At 38.0% G+C, this 20,602-nt stretch overlaps 2 protein-coding genes across 3 annotated transcripts in view; both read right to left on the reverse strand.

The window, feature by feature from the left end:
• Dg (Dystroglycan) overlaps positions 1-20,602 on the reverse strand; it is a 370,061-nt gene that overhangs the window by 170,832 nt on the left and 178,627 nt on the right. The gene's annotated exons all lie outside the window — the stretch shown is intronic.
• On the reverse strand, positions 18,312-18,776 carry LOC145981083 (histone-lysine N-methyltransferase SETMAR-like). The gene has a single exon (XM_083114242.1). It carries the CDS (start codon positions 18,774-18,776, stop codon positions 18,312-18,314), a length of 465 nt encoding a protein of 154 aa, XP_082970368.1.

A 20,602-nucleotide genomic window follows, 5' to 3' on the forward strand; every position in this document is an offset into this window, starting at 1 on the left:
ACGGGGGATTTCGGTAAATATTTCGCGTAACTAACGTTCCGGTATAATTTAAGGTACCGGAACAATAGCGCATACCTCCGAATGTATGGGGGTGGAGCAAGACTATTCTTTCGGGGGTTCCCCCTTTAAAAGTTACTCATCTTCATCGTCGCGATTGCCCCAAAGGTAAAAAACTGACGTGAGAAGAAACACCAACAATTTAAAATTGACTGCCTTAGGAGTTTCACATGCTATTTCATTTGACGCAAGGATTCTCCTACCCAGTGGCGCAACCATTGCCCGCCCCAACCTTCGACGGAAGTCAATTCTAGGGGGGTTGGGGGCATTGATGGCCAAGGACACCTGCAAGGGAGGCACAGAGAAGCAATTGCCCCCTTCGATTTCAAATTTTATTCAAATAAAAATACTCCGAACGATGTAAATGAAAAAAGTTGTGAAAGAGACAATGCCATGGCGTCCAGTGAAATTATTTTCGCCCTAATAAATCTATATTGTTTTCAATTGCAAAAATTGGATCTAAAAATTTTCTTGGCAGCTTCGCACGCAATATAATTATTTTCCGTAAGGGATTTAAGTAATGTGTGTTGTATTGAATAAACTTTGAATACGTACACAATTTAGTGTTAGCATGTTGCATTTGTGTAAAACATATGTTGTACATGAAAGATACATGTTATATGTACAAAAATAATTATATTGCATAAATCATTCATTTTCTGCCAATCAAAAATATAGTTTGTTTGCTTATTTTCCATTATTAATGTGAAATTGACGGTGTTCAAAAAATATTTCAAATAGATTGTTCCAAACAAATGCTTTAGCACCGACTTCTACCCCTTTTTTGCGTAATTTATGAAAATTCAATATGCTGACCAAGGCAGAAATTTAATTTTATTATAAAACACAAACTAAACGTAACGTTTCAACCTTATAGCAAGGTCTTCTTCAGACTCTGCACCAAGTACAAATGTAACAAGATACAAAACAGGGCATTATATATACACAAACATTACTCCCCTCCAGACTATTAGAAAGTTGTTCAGGAACATTCTAGCAGGTGGCTTTCCCTTGTCAACTGCACTCTCACCTAAAAGGCTAAACATATTAACTTCCATATAGAATGTGGTTGGACTCTTTATCTCACGCTCTCTTTCCTTCATTCTTCTCCCTTCTTCTCTCCTCTTTCTCTCTTGTCCTTTCCACTCTTTCAAACACCTTCTTCCATCCGTTGAACTTCGACAAGGAAGCATGCTCCACTCAGCTCTCCACTCCACGCGCGAGTACAATGCACAGGACACGCGGTTCTGCGCAGGTTCTTTTGCCTGAGGTCCCACTACACGTGAAAGAGAAGTTGAGTGATATCAGAAATGGTCACACCTTACAACAAAGGTTGTTAAAGGTCCAGGAACTCCTAAATTCTAATTGGTTCTATAGGGTTCCGCTGCAGGACCGGAACCTAGTCTCTCGCACAATTCAAATTCGGTACAAGTTGCGTATTGTTTCATTGAAAAAAGGTTCCTGGACCGTATTTAAATTCATCAGGAAAAAAGGTTCCTTGACCGTACATAAATTGATCCGGAAAAAAAGGTTCCTGGATCGAATTGAAATGCTTTACAGAAAAAAGAAGGTTCTTTACGGTTCCCTGCTGATTTAGCTTCCTGATTTTCTGTCCCGGACCGGAATTGATTTATCTTTAATTCCTGGACATTTAACAACCCTGCTTACGACCCAAAGAAGATGAATAATTAGATGAAGTTGAAATAACACTCACAAAGGAATGTCCATGACAAGCGTGGGACTAGAACCTGGAAATATAGTTAGTCGAGCTCTCAATGCTCTCAGCAACGAGACAAAGAAAAATTTGACAAATCCGCCAAATTTTCCACGAGAACCATTCACAATATCATTATTATATTCTCTTCCAGCCACTAAAAGAAACCACAGGGAAGAAAACTCGATTCGTAATATTTCAATGCACGTATCTACGGACCGCAGACCCCACGCATCTGCAGGAGGGGCCGCTTGCCAAATTTTCATGGGCTACCAATACCTACTAGAGGAGCTCCTGCAAAGCCAACAAGAATGCCTTTCCATTCATCATTTTTTAACCCCCTCCGCCCTTGACAAACGACGATCGCTGCCGCATTGAAGAAAAATAAAACGAAATAGGTTTCCTCGGATCGGCAGCTGCTCGCCTCCGCTTTCACGCGAATGGGCCTTGCACTTGGTTCCTCCTCCTGCACGATGTTTACTGCCACTGCTTGGGTTCCGGGGACCCGGGTGGCCGCTCGAGTAAGACGAATCGCCCGGTCGATAAGACCAATCGCTTGGATATTACGAATAGGCTTCACATTGTGACTTGTGTTTTTTTTTCTTCGTCTTCTAAGGTTTCCCCCTTCGATATCGTTTCGACGAAGTTGAAAAGAAGGTAAAGTAAGCTGTCGTGACGAATGATACCAATGCATCTTGCACCGACAGAGCATATCCTGCACGATAAATTGCTTCTGGTGAACGTTACGTGCCGAATGCTAATTTTATAGCAGTGGATACAACGCTTCTACAGGAGATACAAATTAAGGCATTTTTTTTTTCAAGTCAGGTGTCGTCCAACTTCTGATGTCTAAGGGTGCGAAAACACTGCACATTGGTGAGGGAGGGGAAGCATACAGACAGACAGAGACACACACACACACACACACACAATATATACATACATACTATATATCATTAAATATATGCCACTTAATAAATAATTAAATTATACAATTTACAATATATTACATCGACTATCCTTCATTCAAAATTCGATTGCAAATTGAAGATTTAATACACTACTTAATACACTACTAATGCTATAAACAGTGATTTGCGTGACTAGGGGGAGGGACCAAAATTAAGACATATTAAGAAGATAATAGTTTCCGATATAACATGCACATGTAAATGCTATTACGTGTTTTATTTATATATTTATTAGATCTGAGCCGATACCACCATTTGCCGATACCGATACTTGTATAATTCCAGGATAAAATAACAAAGTCTAGTTAACGAGTCATACTAACTCGTCAAAACACTAGACAGGTATCTAGAAATATATAACTTGCGGAGCCAGTCTGAGCCAAGTGTCTCAGAAATATAATAATAAAAGTGTTTCTATTTAATCCGTTAATATAATTTTTGGTCGATTCGCAATAATATGTAAATTAATTAATTAGTACTTAATTTCTCCCATGCGTATGGAGTATTGTTGTATATAACCACAGACTAAGAAACTGAGGAAAGATAACGTTAATACCTATTTTTGATAGAAGAATGGCTGCTGCTGCAAGTGATTATGACCGACATAGACTTAGGCAGAGTCCTTTGATACCTTGGATATATGGTTAAGCTGGAGTGAAATGTCATTAATCCCTGTTGCACATTTGTTTCTATTCTCTAGGTGTCTTCCAGTTCCCGTTGACGATTTGCTACTGCAAAGGAAAGACGTGACAAGGCTTCTATTGGAGCCGCCTAGGGGTTTGTCTTGAATGGGATTTACAACTATAACTATAACAATCTCGTCCATTGAAAACTTCTAGGCGTATTCCACGTCATCGTACAGTAGGGTCGAGATTACTTTTCTGATAGCAAAAACATTTTTTACATTTATTGTGTACCTACTGTTCATTTATTTGCTTATTATTTGCATTTACTATTGCGAAATGCTCAGTTGTTTATTACTTCTTTTTACATACTTATGTGTGCAACAACGTTTCTTAGTTTTGTTTGTGCGTGTGGCAGATTTCTATATACATTCTGTGAGTGCTCATTTCCCTATTTTCGGAAGCGATGGATCGGGAACACCTGACCCGGAAAAAAAACACTTTCGTTAGCCTATCAAGAGCGATGGATCGGGACAAACCACGCCCACTTTTCGGGAAGCGATGAAACGGGAGTAAATCGTTCACTCCACTCTTACAATTCTGCCTGGTATTGAACTCTCAGCACATGAGAATGATTTTCTACACAATAGTTTGCCCACGCGACGTGGTGCGTCAAAACTAACACACGAGTACAGTGCGCGGAGAAACATTTCGAATCATGCAGATCCTGTACAGTCACAGACAGTTTTGGGATGTAACAAATTCATTCAGTGCATTGCTTACAACCCGGAAGTGTCCTACCCTTAAGGAAATGTTTCCACGACCAACAAAATTCGCTCGAAATGGGGTGTGAAAAACTCAGAAGGGAAGGAAGGCATTTCAGAAATCTGTCATTCCACCAAAACCAAATGAAACTGTGTCTTATAAAAACAATAAGAACAGAGTGTAGGGATGGCTCAACAAAATTCAATCGGACAAACCGAAAACGATTGTTTGGTTGATTTCGTTATTTTATTTCGCATTTCTGCCACTTTTGGCTAATTGCGAAGATGAGGATGAGTGATGATACGATGAAATTGATGAAGGGACACTCATAACTAACAGACATGCCCAAGCCGGGATTCGAACCCGGGACCCCAGAGACCGAGAACGAGACAAGTCTCTAGAAATCGAGACGCGACTGAGACTTAGTGCTCGACACTCTGGTATATTTGAGAAAAATTCTGAACCATATCAAGACTATTATTAAAACATAAGTTACAAATGTTCTTATAGACATTTCAAAGTCTACCCATCAGTGATAACTGAGAGCCTGTGCTGAGTGGTTACAGGGTGAAATTATATTTTTCTGGTTCGTAGCGTCGAAACGAGGGGTCAAACAGGAAAAAGTTATTTAAAAAAAAATTGAAAACTAATGAGGCTCTGGCGTCTGGACTGACAGCCAGTGTAATCTCTGTGCGTTGTCCTTGTGTGTTTGTCCTTTCGTTCCTTTCATCTTATCATTATTCATCGTCACGATTAGTCAAAAGTAGCAGAAAAACGAAATAAAATAAACTAATTCAATCAATCACCGAAAGCCAGTAGTATCTGACCCCGCCAGTGGCTGTCGCTATTTAATATTCGCAATTCATTTGTATGTACTTATAACTAATTTGCACGGGTTTTAATTAATTTGCACGTACTTAGAATTCATTTGCAAGTACTTAGAGTACTTTACATTTATGTATTTGCATGTTTATAACTTTTATGAATATATATTTATTTATTTTATGAAAAATATGTATATAAAAGGTAATTAGAGGTACTAAATGCTATGCATATGTTTTTATATTCATTACTACAAAGTATGTAATGTATGAATCGATAATATTAATGTTTATAGTATTGAAAATAAGTTTTCTATGGTTTATGAACCGCTATGAACGGTGGTAATGGCTGTAGGTACAGGTCCAATTACGATTGGGGACGGTCCCGGTACTCGAACCCGAGATATGTAATGTTATTAATTAGTACTATGTAATAATGTATGTTATTATGGTATGAAAGACGATGGTTTCACACGCTAGACAGAATACGGTCTTTGAATCTCAACTCCGCTCTGATGCCAGACAGAGAGAATGAATTAATATTCCGCGCAGGTAGAGGAGAAAGGAATTTGGGGGAAGCGCGTTCAAGGTCAAATGACGTCAGAACAAAGGAAGAACCTGATTCACCAATCAGAGAACGCGTCGGTAGGTTTTCAGAACCGGTTTTTCCAAGGTTAACCAGTACGCAATAACAGGGGAAAGCTATGCAATACTGTAGGGCAGGGGAGGGATTCAACCAGACAACAAAGGATGTCTGAGAATGTGCAGCAACGGTCAAATTTCTGAAGCTATGCGTTGCTTGTAGAACCGGTTTCCGCCGCCAATTAATATTCAGCTCAGGGTTGCCCCAAGGCACAGGACGCTTTAGCGCAAGGTTTTTTTTATCTGTACTATGAAGAAGGGAGAGCTATCAGGGACGGGGCCTACAGTCTTCACCATTTGCTTTTATCATGGGGTAACGAACCTAGGACCCTTTGATTATTGATTTAGGTAGTAAATGTATGTTACTGTGTGCTATTTAACTTAATTTTGAGTTTATTTTTTACCAAACTTTGACTTTATGTCAAACATTTTCACAGCTTATCCTTATTTTTACAAAAATAACACTATTTGTACTATTCAGGCAACATTTTTTATTAAATTTTGGACTCGCAAAGATATTTTTTCAACTTTCAATTTATTATTTTACAATTTTATGTTAATTTTTTACCAAAATAACACTATTTATACTATTCAGGCAACATTTTTTATTAAATTTTGGACTCACAAAGATATTTTTACAACTTTTTAACTTATTATTTTACAATTTTATACCTATTTTTAACCTAAATAACACAATTTGTACTATTCAGGCAACATTTTTTATTAAATTTTGGACTCACAAAGACATTTTTTCAACTTTTAACTTATTATTTTACAACTTGATATTAATTTTTTACAAAAATAACACTATTTGTACTATTCAGGAAAGACTTTTAGTTACATTTTCGACACACAAAGTGTGTGTTCTCAACTTTTTTTGTTTATTTCACAAATTTATACCTATTTTTACCAAAATAACACTATTTATACTATTCAGGAAAGACTTTTAGTTATATTTTCAACACACAAAGTGTGTGTTCTCAACTTTTATTTGTTTATTTACACAAGTTTAGGCTTATTATTACTCAAATAACACGATTTGAACGTGTTTTTATTACATTTTACACTCACAAAGATATTTTTACAACTTTTTAAATTATTTTACAATTTTATACTTATTTTTACCAAAATAACACTATTTATATTATTCAGGCAACATTTTTTATTAAATTTTGGACTCGCAAAGATATTTTTACAACTTTTTAACTTATTATTTTTCAATTTTATACCTATTTTTACCAAAATAACACTATTTATACTATTCAGGAAAGACTTTTAGTTATATTTTCGACACACAAAGTGTGTGTTCTCAACTTTTATTTGTTTATTTCACAAGTTTAGCCTAATATTTACTCAAATAACACGATTTGAACGTGTTTTTTATTACATTTTGGACACACACGCACTCACACACACACACACACACACACACACACACACACACACACACATCCACACACACACACACATCCACACACACACACATAGAGAGAGAGAGAGAGAGAGAGAGAGAGAGAGAGAGAGATTTTTTCCAAGTTTAGGTTTCTTTCCACTCAAATAACACAAATTAGATTACGTTTAAATTAAATTTTGTACACATGAAGTGTGTTTCGTCAAGTTTTACCCTTTTATTTTACAAGTTTAGGCTTAATATTACTCAAATAACACAATTTTATCCAGCAGGGAAGGATTTGTTATTATATTTTGGATGCACAAAGAGATGTTTTCAACTCTTTTACTGATTTTTTGCAGGGTATGTATTATTTTTTATTTATTTTGTTTTGTATCATATATACATTTACAAATTTTTAACTTAGAGTTTAGTATTTATTTAAATCTTTTCAAAAACACTAAAGAAAAAGTACTTTTAGCTAAAATGTAAGCCACAGAATATATTATTATTATTATTATTATTATTATGGTTTACTGATTTTTACTATGCTATTTTTGGTTCTGTATTTCTATATGTATTTATTTAGGTCAGGTTACGCCTGCTACGTAGGAAAGTTTGTTTATTTTAGAGTTTGCTGAGTATTTTGTTACTCTTATACTAGGTAAAGTTTTCTAAATATATCAGGTAGAGCTCCATCCATATACTTTTGTTTTTGCTGTTTGGAGATGATGCGATCAGCATCACTCTCCATCTGCTTTTTATTTTATGTACCCAATATTATTTTCAGGCTTAGTGAATTCTAGAGCCTATTTATGCAGGAGAGAGGGCTTGAAAATTTTGATCTCAGATAACCCACAACTATTTGTCAGAGTATTTTAAAGGATATTTTATATTTATTATGTGCCACTAGAATATCAAAGCTTACTTAATTTTTATGTCTGTTACGCTGTTATTGTATTTCTAGCTAAGGTTTACTGGATAAAGTACACGAAATGTTTAACATTTCAACTATTTGCCTTTATACGAGGCCAAATTTTTAGTGTAACGAAAATTATTGTGTGTCTATAAAGACTGAAATCCCTTTACCGATGGGTCCATAACTGGACGCTTACCAACATTGTTCCTTTTTTTAAAAAAATATAACCATTTGTCAATATATTGACAATTCACAGGACAAGACGAAGTTCACAGACGACTGACTACATATATGAACCATAGGTCCATTTGCTAAACTTTTTTTCTATGCTAGAAGAATAATTTAGCCTTATAGCCTTTTTCAAAATATTTTTGAAGTATTACTGGTTTTTTGGGTGCATCAACACTTGGGTTATTTCCATTTGGTTTATTATACGAGGCTACAATCACTATTTGAACACTGAAATCCTCTGATTGAAACTAAAAGCTTAGGCTGTAACTAGGGATTTAGTATGTATATCGACAATTTATAGGACAACACGAACTTTACAAAGGATTGTAGGTGATGTAGGCTCACACGCCAGAGCTTTGTTAACCTGCAAGAAGCATTTACAGCTAATGCTACGAGGAAATGAGGTTGATTTTTACTGTTTCACAAGAATGCTATTTTTATACACCCAATATTTGCTTTTTCAAGTGACTACATGTACCAGTAGCACTTACAGGCCAACTCTAACTAGACTTCGACTTCTTCTATATCAGGTGCTAAATTTATGTGTGTGTGGATGTGTGTGTGTGTGTGTGGATGTGTGTGTGTGTGTGTGTGTGTGTGTGTGTGTGTGTGTGTCCAAAATGTAATAAAAACACGTTCAAATCGTGTTATTTGAGTAAATATTAGGCTAAACTTGTGAAATAAACAAATAAAAGTTGAGAACACACACTTTGTGTGTCGAAAATATAACTAAAAGTCTTTCCTGAATAGTATAAATAGTGTTATTTTGGTAAAAATAGGTATAAAATTGAAAAATAATAAGTTAAAAAGTTGTAAAAATATCTTTGCGAGTCCAAAATTTAATAAAAAAAACGTTCAAATCGTGTTATTTGAGTAATAATAAGCCTAAACTTGTGTAAATAAACAAATAAAAGTTGAGAACACACACTTTGTGTGTTGAAAATATAACTAAAAGTCTTTCCTGAATAGTATAAATAGTGTTATTTTGGTAAAAATAGGTATAAATTTGTGAAATAAACAAAAAAAAGTTGAGAACACACACTTTGTGTGTCGAAAATGTAACTAAAAGTCTTTCCTGAATAGTACAAATAGTGTTATTTTTGTAAAAAATTAATATCAAGTTGTAAAATAATAAGTTAAAAGTTGAAAAAATGTCTTTGTGAGTCCAAAATTTAATAAAAAATGTTGCCTGAATAGTACAAATTGTGTTATTTATGTTAAAAATAGGTATAAAATTGTAAAATAATAAGTTAAAAAGTTGTAAAAATATCTTTGTGAGTCCAAAATTTAATAAAAAATGTTGCCTGAATAGTATAAATAGTGTTATTTTGGTAAAAAATTAACATAAAATTGTAAAATAATAAATTGAAAGTTGAAAAAATATCTTTGCGAGTCCAAAATTTAATAAAAAATGTTGCCTGAATAGTACAAATAGTGTTATTTTTGTAAAAATAAGGATAAGCTGTGAAAATGTTTGACATAAAGTCAAAGTTTGGTAAAAAATAAACTCAAAATTAAGTTAAATAGCACACAGTAACATACATTTACTACCTAAATCAATAATCAAAGGGTCCTAGGTTCGTTACCCCATGATAAAAGCAAATGGTGAAGACTGTAGGCCCCGTCCCTGATAGCTCTCCCTTCTTCATAGTACAGATAAAAAAAACCTTGCGCTAAAGCGTCCTGTGCCTTGGGGCAACCCTGAGCTGAATATTAATTGGCGGCGGAAACCGGTTCTACAAGCAACGCATAGCTTCAGAAATTTGACCGTTGCTGCACATTCTCAGACATCCTTTGTTGTCTGGTTGAATCCCTCCCCTGCCCTACAGTATTGCATAGCTTTCCCCTGTTATTGCGTACTGGTTAACCTTGGAAAAACCGGTTCTGAAAACCTACCGACGCGTTCTCTGATTGGTGAATCAGGTTCTTCCTTTGTTCTGACGTCATTTGACCTTGAACGCGCTTCCCCCAAATTCCTTTCTCCTCTACCTGCGCGGAATATTAATTCATTCTCTCTGTCTGGCATCAGAGCGGAGTTGAGATTCAAAGACCGTATTCTGTCTAGCGTGTGAAACCATCGTCTTTCATACCATAATAACATACATTATTACATAGTACTAATTAATAACATTACATATCTCGGGTTCGAGTACCGGGACCGTCCCCAATCGTAATTGGACCTGTACCTACAGCCATTACCACCGTTCATAGCGGTTCATAAACCATAGAAAACTTATTTTCAATACTATAAACATTAATATTATCGATTCATACATTACATACTTTGTAGTAATGAATATAAAAACATATGCATAGCATTTAGTACCTCTAATTACCTTTTATATACATATTTTTCATAAAATAAATAAATATATATTCATAAAAGTTATAAACATGCAAATACATAAATGTAAAGTACTCTAAGTACTTGCAAATGAATTCTAAGTACGTGCAAATTAATTAAAACCCGTGCAAATTAGTTATAAGTACATACAAATGAATTGCGAATATTAAATAGCGACAGCCACTGGCGGGGTCAGATACTACTAAAGCCGATAGTGTAGTGGTCCGGACTCCACTGTAGGTCCAGTCCCAATTAACGTTTCTGTGCATAAAGTGATCTTAAAGCAACCTTCGAGTCGAGACCAAGACCATGACAAGTCTCATCTCAATACCATCCCTAAGGTATATTTATTTAATGCCGCATACTATTTAAAAAAATACAAATTTCTACAAATTTAAGTTCTATTCTTTTCCCAAAGATTTGGAATGTCAGTAAAGTTAACACTTTCCTAAAATACAGAAACTTTTTTGATATTTCCATTTGCTATACGAAAGCGGTTTCGCGAACGTTCCGCTTCTGCCATCTATTATTCAATTCCGCAACTAATCACAACCCAGCAACGGCACATTGCATTACTAGATTCCGAAAACAATTATCCAACGCCTCAGTTCTCAAGAAAAAGCAAAGTTCAGAGAATGAGCAGACAAAGATGGAAGCCTGGGGTGTGGTTGTAACTCAAAAATAACTTGTTAGTGACGTCATGCCTTGTGTCACTTCCAAATGATAAAAAAACTAGGGAATAGCCGTTTCTTGCTCCCCTCTCCCCCGCCGCCTTCCCTTGTAAATCATATTCAGCTGACACTTGTTCAATATATTCGTCGAAATGAGCTAAAAGTGTGGTGGGAACTGGACTTCACGCCGGCTTCATTTCAAGGGCGAGACTGCAGAACTCTGCTTTAACGGGTTCATGGACCGATTTCTTTTCTTTTTAATTCCTTCGATACCAGCTGCAGTCAAGATGGTCCTTCTGAACTAATTCTGCAGTCTTCTCTCCTTCATGTAACGTGTCGTATACATTACAGCGCGAACAAACACAGTGCTGTCCCTAGACGGCCTGGAGAGAGGGAGAGAGAGAGGGGGGGGGCAGAGCAGCCGCTATTCCTTGAAATATTTGACTGAGGAAGTCTTGGAAAGGTTGAGTCACGGACACAGATATGAACTCGCACGAATACGTAAAGCCCGATTCACATGGAACTGGATTTCCTGTAGGAATGTCCTAGTTGGTGCTGGACTGGACTGCATTTGTAATAATAAGGATTCTTTCATTATCGGCTAATCATATTTGCCACGTATAAATCTCAACGCTTTGCATAAATGCCTAACGAACTGAACACGAACGCGAATCATTTCAGTTAATTTTTCTTTTACCGAGAAGCGAAGAAAACAAACCAACACTCGGAAACCGCAGACAAAAAAATCCATCTGCAAACTCACAAATTATCTTCACATGGCCAAACGCTCCGATTGGCTGTTCCACAGAATTCAGTCGAGGGAAGCCAGTTGCAATTAGAACATAGCCTATTCCTCAAAACCAGTCAAGGAGCCAGCTCAGCAGCCATCACTTCCGGTCAGGCAGCCAGTTCAGCGCCAATTAACTGGAAATCCAGTTCCGTGTGATTCGGCCTTAAGTTAAAACGAGCAGGTTGGAACATGTTTACGGTACCAGTTGTTTTAATACTGGCATGACTCTCTCTCACTCTCTCTTCTTGTCTGTTACGTATTGTCGTGTGAAAACCAGTGGAACGTTAAGTCCAAAAATAAGGTTTTCGGTTTTGTTTAACGAATCTCCTTTGAAGAAAGCTATTTAGCTATTTGTAGTCTTATCGACATAGCTCCAACTCTAATCCTTAGTGGAGTATCTCCAGTTTACCGACTGCTTTTAGTAAAGACATATTCCTGGAGTTACGCCCGTCTGGTTCTCACACGACGGTATAACCTACACCAATTGTGATGAAGCCGTGGATTATTTTGGATTTTAGGGTGGCCTTTTCATTTCTATTACACGCTGCCGCGATGGTTTGTACAGTTCATACGCCATCGGACCGGTGTCCGTAGAGAAGAGATCAGCATGACGCAATACGAGGACAAAGGTCCAAGGTTCGAGACCTGGTCAGACATGGATTGGTTTATTTTACTTCGCTTTCTGCCACTTCTCGCTAATCGCGAAGATAACAATGAGTGATGATATGATGAAGGGACACTGAGAAAGAACACCCTTTCTCAGGCCGGGATTCGAAGCCAGGACTCCTGGAGTCCACCACCGTCAGACATGGATGTATCACTGTGTTCGTCAAATCACTCATACTCAACGTCGCGCCTAACTCAAGAGGTAAAGTATACAATTTGTTTTACACTGTTTTGCTGTTCAGATAAGGTACCGCCCTCAACAAGAATAACGAGTTAAACAAGGTAATACACTTTATCTGAAGAGAAGTGCACTTCAGAAGTACTGCTATTTACATTATAAGTGCAGTGCATTAGTATATAATTATTTCTAAGCTTAAAAAAAACTATTTGGTCTTAACAGAAAATTACACTAATTAAATTTCTAAGTTTAAATATTTGTCCCATAAAATATAATTATAATAATTAATCATAATGAAAGCAGAAGGCTTCGGAAACGACTTTGTTGAGAATGTCTTCAGTTTTAAAGAAATCTGGTTGATATTCCAATTTATCAAACAAAAAAAAAACCAAAAAAAACAAGGCCTCTCCACATTGAGTGAGGTATTTATGGAACTTGAGTGACTCAAAGGAGTTCACTTGGTGTAAAGTAGCATGTCATACTATAGAATCTAGTGTATTCACCTAGAAGAATCCACAGAACAGACGCGTCACTCCGTGTGAAGCTTATCAATCATTTTGGCCACCTCAATAAGCGTTCCATACTTTCAATAGTCGGTACATTGTATTACATGTGTGTGGCCCACAGAAGAAGTGATGGTGCCAGAGGGTACAAATGGGAGGAGGCGCTGCCACAATCGCTCAGGAAATCGGGAAAAAAGATAAATAAATGCTTAAGATATTCCTGTACCCCCAATGTCTCCCCCCCCCACACACTTTTCTGGAGCAGTCACTTCCACAGGAGGAATATATACCAATACCAACATTGCAGAGAACACCACTATTCATTCAGGACCAGTTGATCACAAATCACTGCATATTCTACAATGTTTAACATTAGCTAACATTTTTCAGATTTTAAATTATTTTTTTGCAATATTCCTTGATATTTAATCCTATTTCCCGTACTTCCCAGGAAATCAAGTGTTGAATCTGAACTATGACATTCAGGCGTACCTATGCATCGTAAATAGACGCAAACGAACATGTACACAAAAAGCAATGTGTATTAGAAAAACATGAAACATTCTTAATACGATAAATACATCAAGTATTTACAAACTAACTTGAAGGTGCTTTTCTTAAATGCTCGAGACTATATAATTTCGGTAAACAAAACATACAAAGTAGGCAATAGAACACTAATCTGTTAATTTGTATTTCAATGTAGGGCTCCTGCTTTCACACCACACTAATCACTCGACCACAGAAGTTCGTTCTTTTCCTTTAGGGCTGTAATAATACAGATTTATATCTTAGTTATTTTACGTCGCTTTTCTACCTATTAGGTTAATCGCGACGACGAGGATGAATATTGAATAGCTGAGATCGATAGTGAGGTATAGTAGCGCCAAGCTTTCTGAAATCTCGGAAAATATGCGAACTACAAGGTTTCCCGTAATTTAGCCGAGCGACAGTAGCGCCACTGCTCCCATGACAAGGTGGTGGATCTACAACACTTTTACCAGTATTCGAACCTCAGACGCTTCGCAGCGCTCACGCTGACAAATCCGCCATAAAGGCTGGAATTAATGTCTACAGTAATTAAGAAATACATACGGACTTCAGAATTGTTCGAATATTTCATGGAGTAAAAAAAAAAGCGTGTTGGTTAATGAAAAGTAAATGAATCAATATAGTTGGTGATAAATCTGAAAACTTCACCGGAAGGTTCGAGTCGGACGATATGGAAAATGCACAACTGGTGCGAAATTGTCCCTCATCCACTCAATACATTACATTCGTAAACTAAAACGACAATAATATCCAGTGTTCCCACGTGTTTGTCTCTACAAAGAATTTGTAAGCGCCAAAATGTGTGTGTGTGTGTGTATGTATATATATATATATATATATATATATATATATATATATATATATATATATATTTCGATATAGGTGCTAGGCAATACATTTTAGTCGCTCCTACAATACTACGAAACAAATCCCAATGTACACAAATGTGCATCAACATCCTCGAAAGGAAGACATTATGAACACACATCGTGCCCATGTTGGATGTAACACTGACGATTTGTATGCTGGGACTGGCGAAATGAATCACGGCCTTTGGAGGAGTGTGGAGAGGGAAGGGTGCGACAAGAGATGGACCAAGGCCTGGTGCCAGACAACAAATGTGACGACGTACCCTACACAGACCAGCATACGAATTATCGCTTCCCCTTTTACGGAACACAGCTACCGGTCAGATCGTGGTTGTTAACGGTGGATGCACACGCAAGGAACACGGTGTCTAAATTTATGTTTCCGTTCCTTCAGGAACAATGAAAGATATAGAAGTTAGAACTGTATACATGTATTTCCCAGCTGCCCAGGAAAACTCTTATACTTAACGGCTCACCAACGAAGTTCCCAAGTACGATTGATTTGATTTCATTCGGTTCATTTTACTTCGTTTCTCTGTCACTTTTTGGCAAATCGCGAATATGAGGATCAGTGATGGTGTGAAAAAATTGATCAAGCCATGCACAGGCCGGGATTCGAACCCTGGGCACCTGGTGTCGCAGCGCGCTGTGATAACAACTCCGCCTGTTCCCGGGCTTCAGTCCCGGCATGGGTGTTCTTCGACAGCGTCGAGGTAAAAGGAGAGAAAGAGAAAGCAAAGGAAGAGGAGAGAAAGACAGAAGAAGAAAGAGAAGGAGAGAGAGGCTATGCGAGAGAGAGAGATTATCTTTCTCTCTTTCGTCTTTCTCCCTCTCCCTCTCTTCTTTCTCCCTCTCTCGCTCTCTCTCTATCTTTTTCCTTATCTGCCTCATTAAAGAGAGAGATAAAAATGAAGGATGGAAAGAGAGAGATAGAGAAGTTGAAAAATGGGGAGAGAGAGAAAGAAGAAAGGAAAAGGAAGAAACGGAGAGATAGGAGGTGGAAGAAGGAGGGAGAGAGAGAGAGTTTCCCCCTTTCTTTTCACTTTTCTTTGGAAAGAGAGAGAAAGAGAAAAAATCTTTTCTCTCTCTCTCTCGTTTATTTTACCTTCCTCCCATTCTTTCTCTCTCTTTTGGGGATGGCTGAGGGGGGGGGGTGCCCCTCTTGCCCGGTGGAGAAAGAAGAGATCTTTCTTTCCTCTTAGAGAGAGAGAGAGAGAGAGAGAGAGAGAGAGAGAGAGAGCTCTCATCTCCTTTCGTCGCATCTCAAAAGTAGAAGAAAAGCGACGTAAAATAGCCATATATTATATCCGTGAGTTTTAGCAGTCGCGAAAGCGAAAGCGCGCCATCCGAATTCCAGAACGACACTCTGATGTGTAGCGAAATACTTGACTGAACCAAGAGGAAGCTTCCTTTAATAGTGACGCCAAAAAAAAAAATAGGACTGTTTATAAATCCACATTATGCACAGATAGGCTCATCAGGGCTGAACCTGTAGTTTAAAGTGGGACCCGAAGCACTGTGTCATGTAGGAGGTGGTAATGTTACCACTACGCCATCTGGGACGCTAGAGTTTCAATATTCGCACCTTTCTAACCACTTTAAAAATAATGGTGACAACTGTTATGAAAATTAAAGAGCCTAATAATACAGCGCCGGCCCCCTTGGCCGAGTGGTTAGCACATCGTGCTTCGACGAGGTCTCTGGTTAGAATCCCGGCCTGGGCGTGGATGTTTGTATCCAATTTATCATATCATCATTCATCACTCATCCCCATCTTCGCAAATTAGCCAAAAGTGGAACAAAAGCGAAGTGAAATAAAAAGAAAAAAAGCCATACCGCGAAAATGCTCAGAAATATTCTCTCTAATCACTGATTGGTTAAATCAGACACAGCCAAGAGTTGTAGCACATCATAGCTTCACATACATATTAAGGAGCTTGCAAATTACTTTGTACACGAAAGCAATGTGAAATGTTCTGTACTTACATAAATACGTAGCTCTAAATGCCAATATACATACCTGAAAGAGAAAAAGGAACAGTTATTATTACAGTTAGGCAAAATTCAACTACAATTCACAATAAATTTTCCAAATGTTGCGACTGGTTCATTCTCCACAGAGAGGGAGAGAAAAATTGTACTGCAACAATGTTGATGCCCTTTTGGTATATCAATTTACACAGTTAACGTATAATTTTGATTTCTAGCGTGTTTATCTTCTCACATTTATAGTGTATTGCACGTAACAGTAGCAGATAAAAGCACCTTATAATGCATTTCTGGGTATATTTTGATGCACTATGCACTTTAATGCGTTACTGGAGTCAACCTATTTGCATGAATTGACATAATTTGGTCTCTCTCTCTCTCTGTGTGTGTGTGTGACAACAGCCACACTCTAGCGTAGGTGCATTACTGATCTAGCGGCACTCGTTCAGTATGTCTACTTCCCACAAGCGGGTCGGTTAGCGTCATAGTTTGCCAGCAAGTCTAGCCGTCCGTGCCGTGTCGTTAATGGCATTTAGACAGCCAGTCTCGCATTTGCGCAGTGCTTTTTTTAGTATGAATAATTCATGAACAACTATTGCAGCACAAGTCAACGTGTTGTAAGTTGCAGATGCCGTGATGCACATTTTTTTCCATTGGGTTAATAATACGGGCTTAATTGGCACCGGAAAATAAACAAGGACCCCTGTGTGAAGATTTCTACATTTTTAAGCTAGCAACAAACCGTCCCACAAAACTTATTACCCTGTGCTTCTTCATGAACTCAGCAACAGCGTATGACGCAAATGTCGAGTTCTTTGGTTAAGAGGATGTTTCAGAACAGAGGGTTCGTTTAATTCTAGAAGTTTAACCTACATGAACCTTACTTAGGCCCGCTTTAGACGGAAGCATTTCCTTTAGAATTTTTGGATCCCATAAATGCTGTATGTAAATGCTTCGAAAAATCTTATAGCAGATAGTACTTTACACGGAAGCACCTCACGGAACATTTGGGTTAGCTTTTGCGATTACAATGTATATACGAGGAGTATTCGGAAAGTAAGTACCGAAAGGGTGTAAAAAAGAAAGTAAAATAGTTTTGTACCTTTTTTATTTTCATTGCATTCTACAGGCCTTAAACAACTTTTCTACTTAGTTTCCACCATTTTTCAAGCATTTGTCGTAGCCTGGCACAAGTTTTTGTATCCCATCATCATAGAATGTTCCCGCGTGTTATGAAAGCCATCCCATGCACTGCTACTTCGACGTCGTCATCCTAATCGAAACGCTGACCAGCAAGAAACTTCAGATGAAGAAAGAGATGAAAGTCACTTGGTGCCAAGTCAGGGATGAAGGACGGATGATCAAATTGTTCCCAGCCGAATGACTTTTATCAAATTATTAGTTTGTTGGGCCGTATGCGGACGGGCATTGTCGTGAAGGAACACAATGCCTTCGCTAAGCATTCCGCGTCTTTTATTTTGAATTGCACGACGCAGCCGGATTAATGTGTCACAGTAGGCATCCTTGTTTATGGTCTGTCCTCTACGCAAGAATTAAACCAGCAAAACACCCTTTCTGTCCCAGAACACGATGCACATGATCTTGCGGGTTGAAATTTACTGCTTGAATTTCTTCTTGACTGGCGATGGTGTATGACTCCATTCCATGGACTGCTGCTTCGATTCAGGAGTCATGTGCGACACCAATGTCTCATCACCAGTGACAACATGGCTCAAAAAATCGTCACCTTCCTCTGCATATCGCGACAAAAACGTTAGCACACTGGGAGACATTCTGTTTTTGTGTTCCTCTGTGAGGTTCTTCGGCATCCACCTTGAGCACAATTTTCGATATTCCAGGCCATCTGTCGGAATTTCGTAGAGGACTGTTCTTGAAATTTGTGGAAATTCCATTGAAAGCGACGATATTGTGAAACGTCTGTTTTCATGAATTTTCGCGTCGACCGCACGCACCAAATCCTCTGTCACAACAGATGTCCGACCGCTCCTTGGTTCATTGTGAACTGTGTCTCGACCTTCTTTAAACACCCGGAGCCATTTCCTCACCATCCCTTCACTCATTGCACCCTCTCCATAGACCTCACACAGTTGACGGTGGATGTCTACCGGTTTCACGTTTCTTACATTCAGAAAACAAATCACAGACCGGACTTCACAGTCGGCGGGCCGATTGATTTTCTTGAACATTTCAAACCTTCAGAAAACTACTAGGAAAAAGCATGACCTGCTCCCACGAGTGCCTGTGGCTTACTAACGGATGATGGACGTCAGCGATAAGAAGCACGGTCGCGACTGCAGCGTTACAGCGGCAATATTTGTAAACGGTACTTACTTTACGAATATGCCTCGTATAATATATACAGCACGAAAGGCATGTCGAGTTACACTATCTATGGTGACTGCACGGTGTTCACAACTGAAAGAACTAAAATATTCTTCCGTACGTGTTCTACATACGTTATAAAGTATGTATTTAATCAGTGCCATTGATTTGTACCTAATACCGTTGTGTAAGAAACGTTATTCCTACTGGTTGAATAGTTATCAGTTTTTAAAAAATGTGATGTGATAGATTGTTTACATCTCACGCGGTAGCAATTACACCTGCACTCGTGACCTAGAGGTCGCATCTGATTGGTTATGTTACGGAAATAGGACTGCTTCTTACGAAAAATGCTACGCAAATAGGACTGATTCTATCCTTGAGAAATGCCATGAAATATGCCATGGCATCAGAAATAACATAAAAGTTTTCACATTACACGGTAGCATTTTGGTCATGGTACAAATGTTAAGAAAACTGCTAAGAAAATGCTTTCGTCTAAACTGGGACTTACTTAGATAAAATTTTACTGTACTGAGATTTCATTTTATTGAGTCCAGTAAAACCTGGAAGTTGGGTCTATGATGTGAATTCTATGATTAAAGAGGGAAGTTTCTTGGTATTATAGAGAGGAACTTGATTATAGTTTGTATTAGGCACAGTGTCCTAAAGTGGGGGAAAATCAGCACCTGCAACATCAAGGCCTCTCGGATGGCATGGTGGTTATGTCGTCGTGTTATAATCAAGGGGTCCCGGGTCCGACACCCTGTGCAGGTTTGAGCTCACGTTAAACTTTAGATTCAGTCCCGATTAGCTAATCTGTGCACAAAGTTGCCTTTAAACTCAAACAGAGAATGCAAGAAATTATGTTTTAAGTCCACTTTATGCATAGAAAGGCTAATCAGGACTGGACCTAAAATTTAAAGTGGGATCCGAACCACTGTGCAATGTGCTTCAGCCCGGAATCGAAGCCGGGACCCCTTGAGACTTGATATACATCTCCCGGGATTCCTTTAAATTTCAGATGATTTTGTTACACGGGTATTATCAAAACATTCCTTGAATGGTGCTCGTACAATCCCTAGAAAAATTGCAGTTCTTGTTGAATCCTTAAAACCCGCCCTAAAAATCATATATACACGTTTTTGGTAGGCTTGCGGTTTATGGTAGATAATCAAGAGGCAATACCCGATGCAAGGCTGTTTTCAGGGGAAGGTGTAAGGTTTTCAAAAAAGCTCAAACAACGACATTTTACTTTTGACTGTACAGTAGAATGCACAGGTATTTAACAAAGTGTAGTACACAGGCCGTGTGTATAATAATCAAAGTAGATCCCACGACGAAATGCAAAATTCAGCCTGGCAGTTAGTGTGTTAATAACAGAATTTTTATTATGAATTATTGATCCCGTGAAATGGTACGGAGCATTGGCAGCTTGAAAGGTATGGTGTTATTTCCTGTACATCTTGCATCGCTGTTGGATTTTGAGAGTAAAGAACCAGGAGGGTCTGCTTTCCTACTCGTCCTGGTAGCAGTGTTTATGAAATGTGGATTGTTATCATTG

The sequence above is a fragment of the Lepisma saccharinum genome, chromosome 1, assembly GCF_977018435.1.
Source record: "Lepisma saccharinum chromosome 1, izLepSacc3.1, whole genome shotgun sequence".
NCBI lineage: Eukaryota > Metazoa > Arthropoda > Insecta > Zygentoma > Lepismatidae > Lepisma > Lepisma saccharinum.